The sequence below is a fragment of the Bombina bombina genome, chromosome 1 (assembly GCF_027579735.1).
Source record: "Bombina bombina isolate aBomBom1 chromosome 1, aBomBom1.pri, whole genome shotgun sequence".
Lineage (NCBI taxonomy): Eukaryota > Metazoa > Chordata > Amphibia > Anura > Bombinatoridae > Bombina > Bombina bombina.
In genome coordinates, this window is record NC_069499.1 from 924304077 (window position 1) to 924318954 (window position 14878).

The 14878-nt window shown below is 40.2% G+C and overlaps 1 protein-coding gene across 4 annotated transcripts in view; it reads left to right on the forward strand.

The window, feature by feature from the left end:
* Positions 1-14878, forward strand: part of ANKRD11 (ankyrin repeat domain containing 11) — a 1020931-nt gene that overhangs the window by 759565 nt on the left and 246488 nt on the right. For 3 of the 4 annotated variants that reach the window (XM_053690514.1, XM_053691658.1, XM_053691096.1), the window contains exon 8: positions 4152-4295. In XM_053690514.1, the coding sequence (XP_053546489.1) occupies positions 4152-4295 (144 nt within the window). Of the gene's footprint in view, positions 1-4147; positions 4296-14878 lie in introns of all 4 variants that reach the window. The other variant, XM_053692364.1, reaches the window with a different exon arrangement.

Below are 14878 nucleotides of genomic sequence, written 5' to 3' on the forward strand. Positions count from 1 at the left end.
TCAGTTTTCAACTAAGAATACCAAGAGAACAAAGCAAAATTGGTGATAAAAGTAAATTTAAAATTACATTGCCCTATCTTAATCATGAAAGTTTATTTTGGACTAGACTGTCACGTTAAATCCATGATCAACAGCAGTCTTACAAATCAGTATCTTTAAGACAAGTCAAATGCAGATGTCTAGTTTTTAGATGCATTAACTTGATTTCTATAGCATCTACTTGTGTGTGGAAGTTTTTTTTTTCTTCATTGATTTTTTTTTTTTTTTATCCTGTCTGAATTCTGGAAACAAGCAAGGAGCTTTGAACGTCTGAATTTCTTTTCCTTTCTTTGTACTTTCAAACCTGCTCTCGGCAATTAGATTTGTCTGATCCCATGATAAATAATTTTAACTCTGAAGAACCATATAAAAACTTTGTTCTGCTTGTCTTGTTTTTTTTCTTGTGCCACTGTTAAACATTTTTACCTAAATGTCCTTCCTTTCTCGAAGTTCTTGCTTGGTTATACATGAGGTGCCTTATGAAGTGTAGGGGTTGTATATACAGGGCTTCTACTGCCTAGTTATCTGGGACACATTTCTGCCTATTCTAGGTTTTGGCGAACATCTGCCCATCAGTACTAATACTGGTTCTACTTTGTTTTTCAAGAAATTTATTTTATCAGGAATCTAGTTTTAATTGGTTATGTAAATGTGTAACCTGCTTCCCTGGTTTTATTGAACATGTGTAGCTGTTGCCTAGGGGCACACTTGTTTGAATCTGCCTCTACCAAGACTATTTGCAATAGTGTTTCGTTCTTGTTCACAAAATATCACCTAACCCAGTATGTTTACATAAATCTTTAAAATGGCTTTGTGATTTCTAGTAAACAGATGCATCTATGCTGAAGTACTTTTCATAAAGGCGATCAGGGCTTACTCTATGGCAGCTATTATTTGACGAGACGTTTAAAACCATTTTATACATGTACACAGGGCCTTCTTTAATATTGATTGGACCCTGGGCAAACATTTTCTTGGGCCCCCCACCCCCACCCCATGCAATTTTGATCTCCACCCCAACATCCCAAAAAACAACTAAATCATTAGCCCAGCGGTAAATCATCCACTGCTGGGCTAATCATTTAAAAAAAAAAAAAAATGCAATATGTGAAACTGGACCTAAGCAGTACTAATAAGTAAATAAATATATAAATTCCTCCACTGTGGATTCATTTAATATTCTTTTGAATGTGATTCTGGTGTGAGGTTAGCTGGTTAAAGAGATTTAGGGCAGCCAACAGGACCAAAGCAAGGTAAAGGAGGAAGCATGGAGGTGCAGACAAATATAAGTTGACTGACTGGAACAGCAGAACTACTATGGGAAGCTGTAAAATCTGAGACAGAGAGAAAATAAAAACTATAAAAATAAACCTTACATTAATGTGTGAAGTATCAGCATGACGCTATACATCAGCCACACCAGCACATGTTGCTTCTTTGCTAGGAACAAGTTCCCTCTCACCCTGAACTAGACAATGCTGCATGGGGAGGGGCGTGTGTGCACTCACTTATTCTTCCCACTGACACCTTTCTACAAAGCACTATTCTCCTAACAAACTTCAGTTAGTTGATCTTAGGGCCACAGCAGAAAGAGCAGGGCTAAGGGGACCAGTAGACTGGATGCTGTCTGTCCAAGGCTGCATGGATACAGTGTGAGATGAGTCACACAGCCTCAAGACTGAAGAGAGCAGTGTATGCAGCTGCACAGATGCTCAAATCCTCATGTGCCTGCCGCTCCAGCTTTCTGCTGCATGCGCCTACAGTCAGCCCTACCCAGAAACAATCCCCACCACCAGAGCAGTTACCTGGTAACAGTGGTAACCCCAATAGGACCTTTTCTGATGCAGTGGGAAATGGCTGGATGCCGAGTTAGGGCTTGCATTCAGTGCTGCACAGTGCACATCTAAAACAGCACATAGCACTAGCTTGGCATGTCACATGACACCGGCACGGTCTGGCACAGTTTTTAAAAAAAAATATAAGCAGAGTACTTTTGACTGTGACAGTATTAGGACTGAATGTGTGTGTTCCCCATGTCACATCAGCAGTGTGGTATGAACAATAAAAAAAAAAAAAAAAAAAAAATTTTTTTTTTTTTTTTTTTTTTAGGACTCTTGGGCCCCTCAACAGAGACTGGGCCCAGGGCAGCTGCCCGTTTTGCCCTGTGTTAGACGGTCCTGCATGTACAGTGGGGAAAAAAAGTATTTAGTCATCCACCAATTGTGCAAGTTCTCCCATTTAAGAAGATGAGAGAGGCCTGTAATTTTCATCATAGGTATACCTCAACTATGAGAGACAAAATGTGGAAACAAATCCAGACAATCACATTGTCTGATTTTGAAAGAATTTATTTGCAAATTATGGTGGAAAATAAATATTTGGTCACCTACAAACATGCAAGATTTCTGGCTCACACATACCTGTATCTTCTTCTTTAAGAGGCTCCTCTGTCCTCCACTCATTACCTGTATTAAAGGCACCTGTTTGAACTTGTTATCAGTATAAAAGACACCTGTCCACAACCTCAAACAGTCACACTCTAAACTCCACTATGGTGAAGACCAAAGAGCTGTTGAAGGACACCAGAAACAAAATTGTAGACCTGCACCAGGTTGGGAAGACTGAATCTGCAATAGGCAAGCAGCTTGGTGTGAAGAAATCAACTGTGGGAGCAATAATTAGAAAATGGAAGACATACAAGACCACTGATAATCTCCCTCGATCTGGGCTCCACGCAAGATCTCACCCCGTGGGGTCAAAATGATCATAAGAACGGTGAGCAAACATCCCAGAACCACACGGGGGGACCTAGAGAATGACCTGCAGAGAGCTGGACCAACATAACAAAGGCTACCATCAGTAATACACTACGCCGCAAGGGACTCAGATCCTATAGTGCCAGACGTGTCCCCCTGCTTAAGTCAGTACATGTCCGGGCCCGTCTGAAGTATGCTAGAGAGCATTTGGATGATCCAGAAGCGGATTGGGAGAATGTCATATGGTCAGATGAAACCAACGTAGAACTGTTTGGTAGAAACACAACTTGTGTTTGGAGGAGAGAGAACACCATACCTACTGTGAAGCATGGGGGTGGCAACATCATGCTTTGGGGCTGTTTCTCTGCAAAGGGAACAGGACGACTGATCCGTGTACATGAAAGAATGAATGGGGCCATGTATCGTGAGATTTTGAGTGCAAACCTCCTTCCATCAGCAAGGGCATTGAAGATGAAATGTGTCTGGGTCTTTTAGCATGGCAATGTTCCCAAACACACCGCCCGGGCAACGAAGTAGTGGCTTCGTAAGAAGCATTTCAAGGTCCTGGAGTGGCCTAGCCAGTCTCCAGATCTCAACCCCATAGAAAACCTTTGGAGGGAGATGAAAGTCCGTGTTGCCAAGCGACAGCCCCAAAACATCACTGCTCTAGAGGAGATCTGCATGCAGGAATGGGCCAACATACCAGCAACAGTGTGTGACAACCTTGTGAAGACTTACAGAAAACATTTGACCTCTGTCATTGCCAACAAAGGATATATAACAAAGTATTGAGATGAACTTTTGATATTGACCAAATACTTATTTTCCACCATAATTTGCAAATAAATTCTTTCCAAATCAGACAATGTTCATGGTTGAGGTATACCTATGATGAAAATTACAGGCCTCTCTCATCTTCTTAAGTGGGAGAACTTGCACAATTGGTGGCTGACTAAATACTTTCATTCCCCACTGTAGAACTTAAGACCTGTATGTTCCTTAGCCTACTTCAGTAGGCTCTCATGCTTATTTCAACAAAAGTTACCAAATAAGATAGTTTTTAAAACTCTTTGAATCATGAATGTTTCATTTTGACTTCCATGTCCCTTAAAGTAAGGAAGGGCTGTAGACAACTAGACTAATTCAACCATAAAGTCTCCATCTCGAAAAAGGGTCTATTCATCCTATTTGGTGTTGTTGTTCAGAACATGAAGAGCTAATTGTAGGGAATCAATTTAAGATCTGTTTGTGCTTAAAAACTTGGCGTTATATTTTCCAATATGATTTTTTTTAAATTAATTAAATATTTCTTCAATAGTGCATTATTTATCTGTTGTCCCCCTCTCTTTCAGGTAGTAAAACTGCTGTTACGTTATGGAGGAAATCCACATCAAAGTAATAGAAAGGGAGAAACTCCTTTAAAAGTAGCTAACTCCCCCACAATGGTGAACCTACTTCTAGAAAAGGGCACTTACACATCCAGTGAAGAAAGCTCAACAGGTATTTTTAACACTATACAAATATACATATATAAAAGATAAAGTTTCACATTTATGTACTTCTCTGAATTTAAGGATATATTAGTAATAGTATATAGAATATATATTTTTTTAAACTTGCAATGTGTATTATTATTTTCATTTATTTGGATAGCGCCGCAAAATTCCATAGCGGTGGGTACAAAGATAGGGGTATATGACAAGGATTTGTGATAAAATACAAAACATAACTAAACACATCTAGTACAGGAGGAAGAGGGCCCTACTCCGGAGAGCTTACAATCTACAGGTTAAGGGTGCAAAGTCAAAAGGTTTGGGGTAGCTTGTTACATGGATTGTTGTTGCAGTAATGAGTCATGGAGTTCAAGAATTAGTTTGGTATGGAGGAGAGATGGTAAGCCTCTTTGAATAAGTTTGTTTTCAAGGAGCGTCTGAAACTATACAAGGTTGGAGACGGTCTTAAGGAGCGAGGTAGATATTTCCAGAGGACAGGGGCAGCACGTGTTAAGTCTTGGGAGTGGGATGTAGAGATAATAATAGTGGAGAGAAGTAGGTCAGAGGTTGATCGAAGAGGACGGGTTGGAGAGTGTTTGGAGATGAGAGAGGAAATATAGTTGGGAGTGAGGCTGTTGAGTGCTTTGTAAGTAAGGGGTAATACTTTAAATTGTATTCTGGAGTGTATGGGGAGCCAGTGTAGAGACTGGCAGAGCGGAGCTACTGATGTAGATCAGCGACTTAGGTGGATGAGTCTAGTTGAAGCATTCATAATAGATTGGAGGGAGGAGAAGGGGTGGTTTGGAAGGCCATTTAGAAGTAGATTGCAATAGTCAATGCAGTGTGACAAAGTGAGGGAATGAATTAGTATTTTCATAGTTTTTTGAGTAAGGAAGGGACGAATTCTGGAAATGTTGCGTAGTTGTGCACGGCAGGATTTGGTAAGTGCTTGTATATATAGGTTGAATTTGAGTTCGGAGTCAAGTATGACCCCAAGACAGCAGCGGACCTGGGGTGAGGGGTTGAGAATAGAGTCTCCGATCGTGAGAGGAATGCCAGGTCTTGGATGTCTGGAAGATGGGGGAATAAGAAGCAGCTCAGTTTTGAACTGATTGAGTTGTAGGTAGTGTGAGGACGTCCATAAGGAAATTGCAAAGAGACAGTTGGAAATCTGGTTAAGTAAAGAGGGTGAGATATCAGGGGAGGAAAGATAGATTTGGGTATCATCAGCATATAAGTGGTACTGGAAGCCAAAGGAGGCTATACGTTTTCCAAGGGAGGATGTATAGAAAAAGAAAAGCAAGGGACCCAAGACAGAGCCTCGTGGTACTCCAACTGAGAGAGGCAAAGGATCAGAAGATGTGGTGTTAAAGGGAACGGAAAACGAGCGGTTTGAGAGATATGAAGCAAACCAGGTGAGGGCTCTGTCTTGGACGCCAAATGAATGTAGGATTTTTAGGAGAAGAGGCTGTTCAACTGTGTCGAAAGCAGTGGATAGGTCAAGAAGAATTAGTAAGAAGTAGTGAGCTTTTGTTTTAGCTGATAACAGGTAATTTATTTCTTTAGTGAGCGCGGTTTCTGTTGATTGTTTAGGGCGGAAACCAGATTGTAGTGGATCAAGTAAGGCGTTGTGAGAAAACTTAAATTATGCTTACCTGATAATTTTCTTTCTTTCATGTAATTGGCAAGAGTCCATGAGCTAGTGACGTATGGGATATACATTCCTACCAGGAAGGCAAAGTTTCCCAAGCCTCAAAATGCCTATAAATACACCCACAATTCAGTTTTACAAACTTTGCCTCCTATGGAGGTGGTGAAGTAAGTTTGTGCTAGATTTCTACGTTGACATGCGCTTCTCAGCATGCTGAAGCCCGGTTCCTCTCAGAGTGCAGTGAATGACAGAGGGATGTGAAGGGAGTATTACCTATTGAATACAATGGTCATCCTAACGGGGATCTATTTCATAGGTTCTCTGTTATCGGTCGTAGAGATTCATCTCCTACCTCCCTTTTCAGATCGACGATATACTCTTATATACCATTACCTCTACTGATTCTCGTTTCAGTACTACTTTGGCTATCTACTTTATGTAGATGAGTGTCTTTTGGTAAGTATGTTTTCCTTTTATTTAAGACACACTCAGCTATGGTTTGGCACTTTATATGTAAAGTTCTAAATATAATGTTTGTAATTATATTTGCCATGATTCAGGTTAATCAGTATATTTTCTTCTTACAGACTGTCAGTTTAATTTTTTGGGAAATGCATTTATAAATATATATATATATATATATATATATATATATATATATATAAAAATCTTACCTGAAAATTTTTCAAATTGACTTTATTTTTCTAAATTGCGGGCTGTTAGGCTCGCGGGAGCGCAAAATGCTACAATTTATTGCGTCATTCTTGGCGCAAGCCTTTTTTTGGCGTGAAAATTACGTTTGTTGCCGCAATTTCGTCATTTCCGGCTTCTTAGTTGTCGCCGAGAGTTTAAACGTAGTTGCGTCATCTATGACGCTAGTGTTTGTTGCAGACGTTCTTGGCGCCAAAAAATATTTTGTCAGTTGTGCGTCATACTTGACGCCAGATTTTTGACATTATTTAAGTCCTTATTTCATTTTGCTTCTGGTTTCCAGAGGCTTATTTTTTTTTGCATTTTTTCCCATTCCTGAAACTGTCATAATAGGGAAATTGATAATTTTGCTTTATATGTTATTTTTTCTATTACATATTGCAAGATGTCTCAAGCTGACCCTGTATCAGAATCTACTACTGGAAACCTGCTGCCTGATCTCGGTTCTACCAAAGCTAAGTGCATTTGTTGTAAACTTGTGGTAACTCTTCCTCCGGCTGTAGTTTGTGCTAGTTGTCATGATAAACTTTCAAAAGCAGACAATATTTCCATAAGTAATAATCCATTTCCTGTTGTTGTTCCTTCAACATCTAATGTTCAGGATATTCCTGTTAATGTGAGAGAATTTGTTTCTAATTCCATTCAGAAGGCTTTGTCTGTCATACCACCTTCTAATGAACTTAAAAGGTCTTTTAAAACTTCTCATAAATTTGATGAATTTTTAAATGACCAACAGCATCTGATGAGGATCTATCTGTTTCAGAAGATTCTACCTCAGATATTGACACTGACAAATCCTCATATTTATTTAAAATGGAGTATATTTGTTACTTATTAAAAGAGGTGTTGATTGCATTAGATATGGAGGAGACTAGTCCTCTTGATATTAAAACGAGTAAACGTTTAAATTCGGTTTTTAAACCTCATGTAGTTATTCCAGAGGTTTTTCCAGTTCCTGATGCTATTTCAGATGTAATTTCTAGGGAATGGAATAGACTGGGTACTTCTTTTACTCCTCCTTCAAGGTTTAAAAAACTGTATCCTTTGCCAACTGATAGATTGGAGTTTTGGGAAAAGATCCCCAAAGTTGATGGGGCCATCTCTACTCTTGCTAAACGTACTACTATTCCTACGGCAGATAGTACTTCTTTTAAAGATCCTTTAGATAGGAAACTTGAATCTTTTCTAAGGAAGGCTTATTTATGTTCAGGTCATCTTCTTAGGCCTGCTATTTCTTTGGCTGATGTTGCTGCTGCTTCAACCTTTTGGTTGGAAACTTTAGCACAGCAAGTACCAGATCATAATGTGTATAGCATTGTTAAGTTAATTCAACATGCTAATAATTTCATTTGTGATGCCATTTTTTATATCATTAGAATTGATGTAAGATATATGTCTTTAGCTATATTAGCTAGAAGAGCTTTATGGCTTAAATCTTGGAATGCTGATATGACTTCTAAATCAACGTTGCTATCTCTCTCTTTCCAAGGTAATACATTTTTTGGTTCTCAGTTGGATTCTATTATTTCAACTGTCACTGGGGAGAGGGGAGTTTTTTTGCCTCAGGATAAAAAATCTAAGGGTAAATTTAGGGCTGCTAACCGTTTTCGTTCCTTTTGTCAAAATAAGGAACAGAAATCTGACCCTTCCCCTAAGGGAACAGTTTCCAATTGGAAGCCTTCTCCAGTCTGGAATAAATCCAAGCCATTTAAAAAATCAAATCAGCCCCCAAGTGCACATGAAGGTGCAGCCCTCATTCCAGCACAGCTGGTAGGGGGCAGACTAAGATTTTACAAGGATGGTTGGATCAATTCAATCCAAAATCATTGGATTCAGAACATTATTTCTCAAGGGTACAGAATAGGTTTCAAAGTAAGACCGCCTGTGAGAATTTTTTCTCTCTCAGGCTTTCCTGAAGTGTGTGTCAGACCTGGAGTTATCTGGGGTAATTGTGCCAGTTCCCTTTCAGGAACGGGGTCTGGGGTTTTATTCAAATCTGTTCATTGTTCCAAAGAAGGAGAATTCTTTCAGACCAGTTCTGGATCTAAAAATTTTGAATCATTATGTAAGAACACCAACATTCAAGGTGGTGACTATAAGGACTATTCTGCCTTTTGTTCAGCAAGGGCATTATATGTCCACAATAGACTTACAGGATGCATATCTTCATATTCCGATTCATCCAGATCACTATCAGTTTCTGAGATTCTATTTTCTAGACAGGCATTACCAATTTGTTGCTCTTCCTTTTGGCCTATCCACAGCTCCAAGGATCTTTTCAAAGGTTCTCGTGCCCTACTCTCTGTAATCAGAGAGCAGGGTATTGCGGTGTTTCCTTATTTGGACGATATCTTGGTACTTGCTCAGTCTTTACATTCTGCAGAATCTCACACGAATCAACTAGTGTTGTTTCTTCAAAGACATGGTTGGAGGATCAATTTACCAAAAAGTTCCTTGATTCCTCAGACAAGGGTAACCTTTTTAGGATTCCAAATAGATTCAGTATCCATGACTTTGTCTCTAACAGACAAAAGACGTCTGAAATTGGTTTCAGCTTGTCGGAACCTTCAGTTTCAATCATTCCCTTCAGTAGCTATGTGCATGGAGGTTTTAGGTCTCATGACTGCAGCATCGGACGCGATCCCCTTTGCTCGTTTTCACATGAGACCTCTTCAGCTTAATATGCTGAGCCAATGGTGCAGGGATTATACAAAGATATCACAATTAATATCCTTAAAACCCAATATTCGACTATCTCTGACTTGGTGGTTAGATCACCATCGTTTAGTTCAAGGGGCCTCTTTTGTTCATCCAACCTGGACTGTGATCACAACAGATGCGAGTCTTTCAGGTTGGGGAGCTGTCTGGGGATCTCTGACAGCGCACGGGGTTTGGAAATCTCAAGAGGCGAGATTACCAATCAATATTTTGGAACTCAGTGCGATTCTCAGAGCTCTTCAATTTTGGCCTCTTCTGAAGAGAGAATCGTTTATTTGTTTTCAGACAGACAATGTCACAACCTTGGCGTATGTCAATCATCAAGGTGGGACTCACAGTCCTCAAGCTATGAAAGAAGTATTTTGGATACTTGCATGGGCGGAATCCAGCTCCTGTCTAATTTCTGCGGTCCATATCCCAGGTATAGACAATTGGGAAGCGGATTATCTCAGCCGCCAGACTTTACATCCGATAGAGTGGTCTCTTCATCCAGATGTGTTTTTTCAGATTGTTCAGATGTGGGGGCTTCCAGAAATAGATCTGATGACTTCTCATCTAAACAGGAAACTTCCCAGGTATCTGTCCAGGTCCAGGGATCCTCAGGCGGAAGCAGTGGATGCGTTGTCACTTCCTTGGAATTATCAACCTGCTTATATCTTTCCGCCTCTAGTTCTTCTTCCAAGAGTGATTTCCAAAATCATAATGGAGCGTTCATTTTTACTGCTGGTGGCTCCAGCATGGCCACACAGGTTTTGGTATGCGGATCTTGTTCGGATGTCCAGTTGCCAACCTTGGCCACTTCCGTTAAGGCCAGACCTCCTATATCAAGGCCCATTTTTCCATCAGGATCTCAAATCATTAAATTTGAAGGTATGGAGATTGAACGCTTAGTCATAGAGGTTTCTCTGACTCAGTGATTAATACTATGTTGCAGGCTCATAAATCTGTGTCTAGAAAGATTTATTACCGAGTTTGGAAGACTTACATTTCATGGTGTTCTTCTCATAAATTCTCTTGGCATTCTTTTAGAATTCCTAGAATTTTACAGTTTCTTCAGGATGGTTTGGATAAGGGTTTGTCTGCAAGTTCCTTGAAAGGACAAATCTCTGCTCTTTCTGTTCTTTTTCACAGAAAATTGCTAATCTTCCTGATATTCATTGTTTTGTACAGGCTTTGGTTCGTATCAAGCCTGTCATTAAGTCAATCTCTCCTCCTTGGAGTCTTAATTTGGTTTTGAGGGCTTTACAGGCTCCTCCATTTGAGCCTATGCATTCTCTGGACATTAAATTACTTTCTTGGAAAGTATTGTTCCTTTTGGCCATCTCTTCTGCTAGAAGAGTTTCTGAGTTATCTGCTCTTTCTTGTGAATCTCCTTTTCTTATTTTTCATCAGGATAAGGCAGTTTTGCGGACTTCATTTAAATTTTTACCTAAAGTTGTGAATTCTAACAACATTAGTAGAGAAATTGTAAATTTACAAAAAAACAATGGCACTACTTCTTATGTAAATTTGTGGAAAAAGCTCTTCATAACTTCAATATTTCATAATGTTATTATGGACTCTGTCAATACAGAGTGAATGAGTTAATGGTGCTGTGTATTGTCTAAACTTGAAGCAAATTTATGGTGGATTGAGAAAATCCGCCCAAAAAAAAAGAATACACTTATAGCACTCAAGAGCTGTCAATGTATGTGTATATATGTATATATGTGTGTATATATATATATATATATATATATATATATATATATATATAACTTCACCTTAGTGATGAAATGATTATCTGTTATTTACAACAAGTAAGTAGTTTTCAGAGGTGTGTGGAATAGGATGATAAAATATAACTTTTATTTACATTATTAAATTAAAAGGGGGAAAAAACACACACAATTAAAAACACACACAATCTAGACTCATGCGTTGGGTTTCCTAGTACATCTGTATTTTATGATTGTCCTTGGTGAATGGAGATAAAGTTGGAACCGTTATAAGAATCAAAACAGAGAGTAGTACAGGGAAAGGTAGATATCCAGTTTTATTGGTTAATTGGATACTAATTTATGAATCTACGTACATAATTTGTGAGTCTACATGACAAAAATTGATCTAGATTTAATGTCATAAACCACTTATAAGTATGGTTGATATCTAGTTGAATAAGTAGAGAAATTGTTGTCCCTTCATTGTGTCCTAATCCTAAGAATTCTCTGGAGAGATCTTTACATTCTTTGGATGTGGTAAGAGCTTTGAAATATTATGTTGAAGCTACTAAAGATTTCAGAAAGACTTCTAGTCTATTTGTTCTCTTTTCTAGTTCTAGGATAGGTCAGAAGGCTTCTGCCATTTCTTTGGCATCTTGGTTAAAGCTTTTGATTCATCATGCTTATTTGGAGTCGGATAAATCCCCGCCTCGGAGGATTACGGCTCATTCTACAAGGTCGGTTTCTACTTCCTGGGCTTTTAAGAATGAAGCTTCTGTTGATCAGATTTGCAAAGCAACAACTTGGTCTTCTTTGCATACTTTTACTAAATTCTACCATTTTGATGTATTTGCTTCTTCGGAAGCAGTTTTTGGTAGAAAAGTTCTTCAGGCAGCTGTTTCAGTTTGATTCTTCTGCTTATAATTTCATTTTTCTTCATTATAAAGATTAAAACTTTTGATTTGAGTTGTGGATTTATTTTTCAGCGGAATTGGCTGTCTTTATTTTTATCCCTCCATTTCTAGTGACTCTTGCGTGGAAGTTCCACATCTTGGGTATTTGCTATCCCATACGTCACTAGCTCATGGACTCTTGCCAATTACATGAAAGAAAACATAATTTATGTAAGAATTTACCTGATAAATTCATTTCTTTCATATTGGCAAGAGTCCATGAGGCCCACCCTTTTTGTGGTGGTTATGATTTTTTTGTATAAAGCACAATTATTCCAATTCCTTGTTGATGCTTTCGCTCCTTTCTTATCACCCCACTTCACCCCACTACTTGGCTATTCGTTAAACTGAATTGTGGGTGTGGTGGGGGGTGTATTTATAGGCATTTTGAGGTTTGGGAAACTTTGCCCCTCCTGGTAGGAATGTATATCCCATACGTCACTAGCTCATGGACTCTTGCCAATATGAAAGAAATTAATTTATCAGGTAAATTCTTACATAAATTATGTTTTTCTTCTGACGAGAAGAGTCCACAGCTGCAGGAGAAATATCAGGTGAAAAAGGTGCCTGAAGAATAAAAACTAAAATACGTCCGCCACGTAGAAAAAACACGGGCGGGGAGCTGTGGACTCTTCCCGTCAGAAGAAAAGAAAGTTATCAGGTAAGCATAATTTAAGATTTTCTTCTTAAATGGGAAGGGTCCACAGCTGCATTCATTACTTTTGGGAAACCAATACCCAAGCTATAGAGGACACTGAATGCAAACAAAGAGCGGGTACAGAAGGTGGCCCCTTCGAAGGGCACCACAGCCTGAAATTACTCAGCACCCGATAAAAAAAACTGTAACACTTAGACACAAGGGCTGAAAAACCTGAAAGACCAAGTAACTGCCCATCAGTTAAACATCTGCAAGGCCGTCCTAGTGACCACTCAGAATCTCTAGAATCCATTGAGCACAAAAGAACCCTGAGGAGCAGAATTAACCCCCGACCCGAAGGAAGAGACTTACACCTACTTTTGAAGGGGAAAACGGAGGACCCATAAGGTATCCAAAAGATCACCAACTATGGTAAAAAAAATCTCAAAACGAGTAATCAAATCCAAGGTTGCTAAAGACAACCACCGAAGGATGACTCCCTAGAAGGACAAGGACCAGGGATCAACTCCACACCTATGAAAAGGCGATCACGGGCAAGAACCAAGGTCTACCCTCAGCTCCCTGACACAACACCATACTACTTATGGTGCTTCAAGGAAGTCATTTACTCCACTTTACCATATTTTAGCAGACACAACCGCTAAAAGTAGACAACATAGGACGAAACCCATATGGAGCTGAAGAAAGTCGGAGCCCTTAGACAAGGATAGAAACAAACTAAATATCCTATCAGAAAAAAAGCTATCTTGTGAAAACACAGTCATCTCTGAACTCCGGCAGCAAGGTTGACCCTAAGCCATCATAGGAGATCAAAAATATCGACGGCAACTCTCTCCTTAGAAGAACATCCAACCAGCAGCATAAGAAATCAGTGGAGGGATGAAACACCGTGAACCCCCACTAAAAGCAGGAGACAAGATTAGAAAGCTGCCACAGCAGGACTCAAACTCCAACCCTTTATCTACTAAGCATCAACTGGAATTACACGGTCAAGACTCAGCAGAGCAGTCAGATCCTCAACCCCCACTCCGAGGAAACTGACCCAGTCCAAAAGGATTGGCAACATCCGAAAACAAAGAATATAAAATTATTCGGACTACACCTCAAAAGAAAAGAGTGGGCCTAAAAGGGAATGAACCCATGGGGAACAACTTTGATCATAATTTAAATTGCGCTTGTTACCACAAGCCATGACGGAAATACTACTTGCTCGGGTTCCAGAACCCCTACACAGGTCTCTCATAAGAGGGACCACTACAAAACCAGGGAGATAGCGTCCCAGCCCCAGGACCTCTTGCAGGCAAGGAGGACAGAACCCCCCCCCCCCCCGAAGGAGGACAATTGCAAAGGAACCGCTTCCACATCCATAGGCATAGAGAAGGGATGAGAGAATGGTGAAACAAAGTGATGAGACCATTCGGTCATACTAACAGCTCAGTGGAACAGACAACCACGAGCCCACATCAAGGTGCAATAACTGCCCCTGACTACCACTGTCAGATTCCACCGGAAGACAGCAAGCTTACCCGAAGGAACCAGCGGATGTTTCGAACCAAGGTTTGAAACTGAACCGTCCAGGACCGATCCAGACTCCGAACTCTGACAAGACATGGTCATAAACTAGACCCCCAGAACCCGAGATTGGTCGAAGGTTAAACCCCCTGAGGAACCATCGTTACCTCATACGGAGAAGTGCACCATGGGCAGTGCATCCCACATCCCAATGTCCCTGGACATTGAACGCTTGAAATAGGTAGAGACCAGAGAGCCTAGAAAGACATCTTAACAGGCCTAAGAAAACGGCAACCAGCACCTGGGGGAGCGTCCGAAACCAGGACCCTCTGCTTGTAAACCCCAAAGGCTAGATCTCTCAGAGAGTCTAAGGGGAACATCCCCCGCTAAGGTCAAGGGATTACACAGAACAGGCTCCATTTGAAGGATGAAGGGCTGACGAAGTCAGGGTATTTTACCAACTGAACAACCTCTCCGGCCTAAAAGTGATATCACCAAGACCCATAAAGGATCAGCCTCCTGGAAAATCCTGTACCTCACAGGAAAAACAGTCGGAGCCTCACAACTCCTGGCAGACCAGTCAACCAGGAGATGCCATGGGGAAAACGGGGAGTAACCTCAACCCCTGTGCTCTGTAGAGAGTGTGCAACATGCTTAAAAGGGAATGGTAAGGAAGACAGATGACCC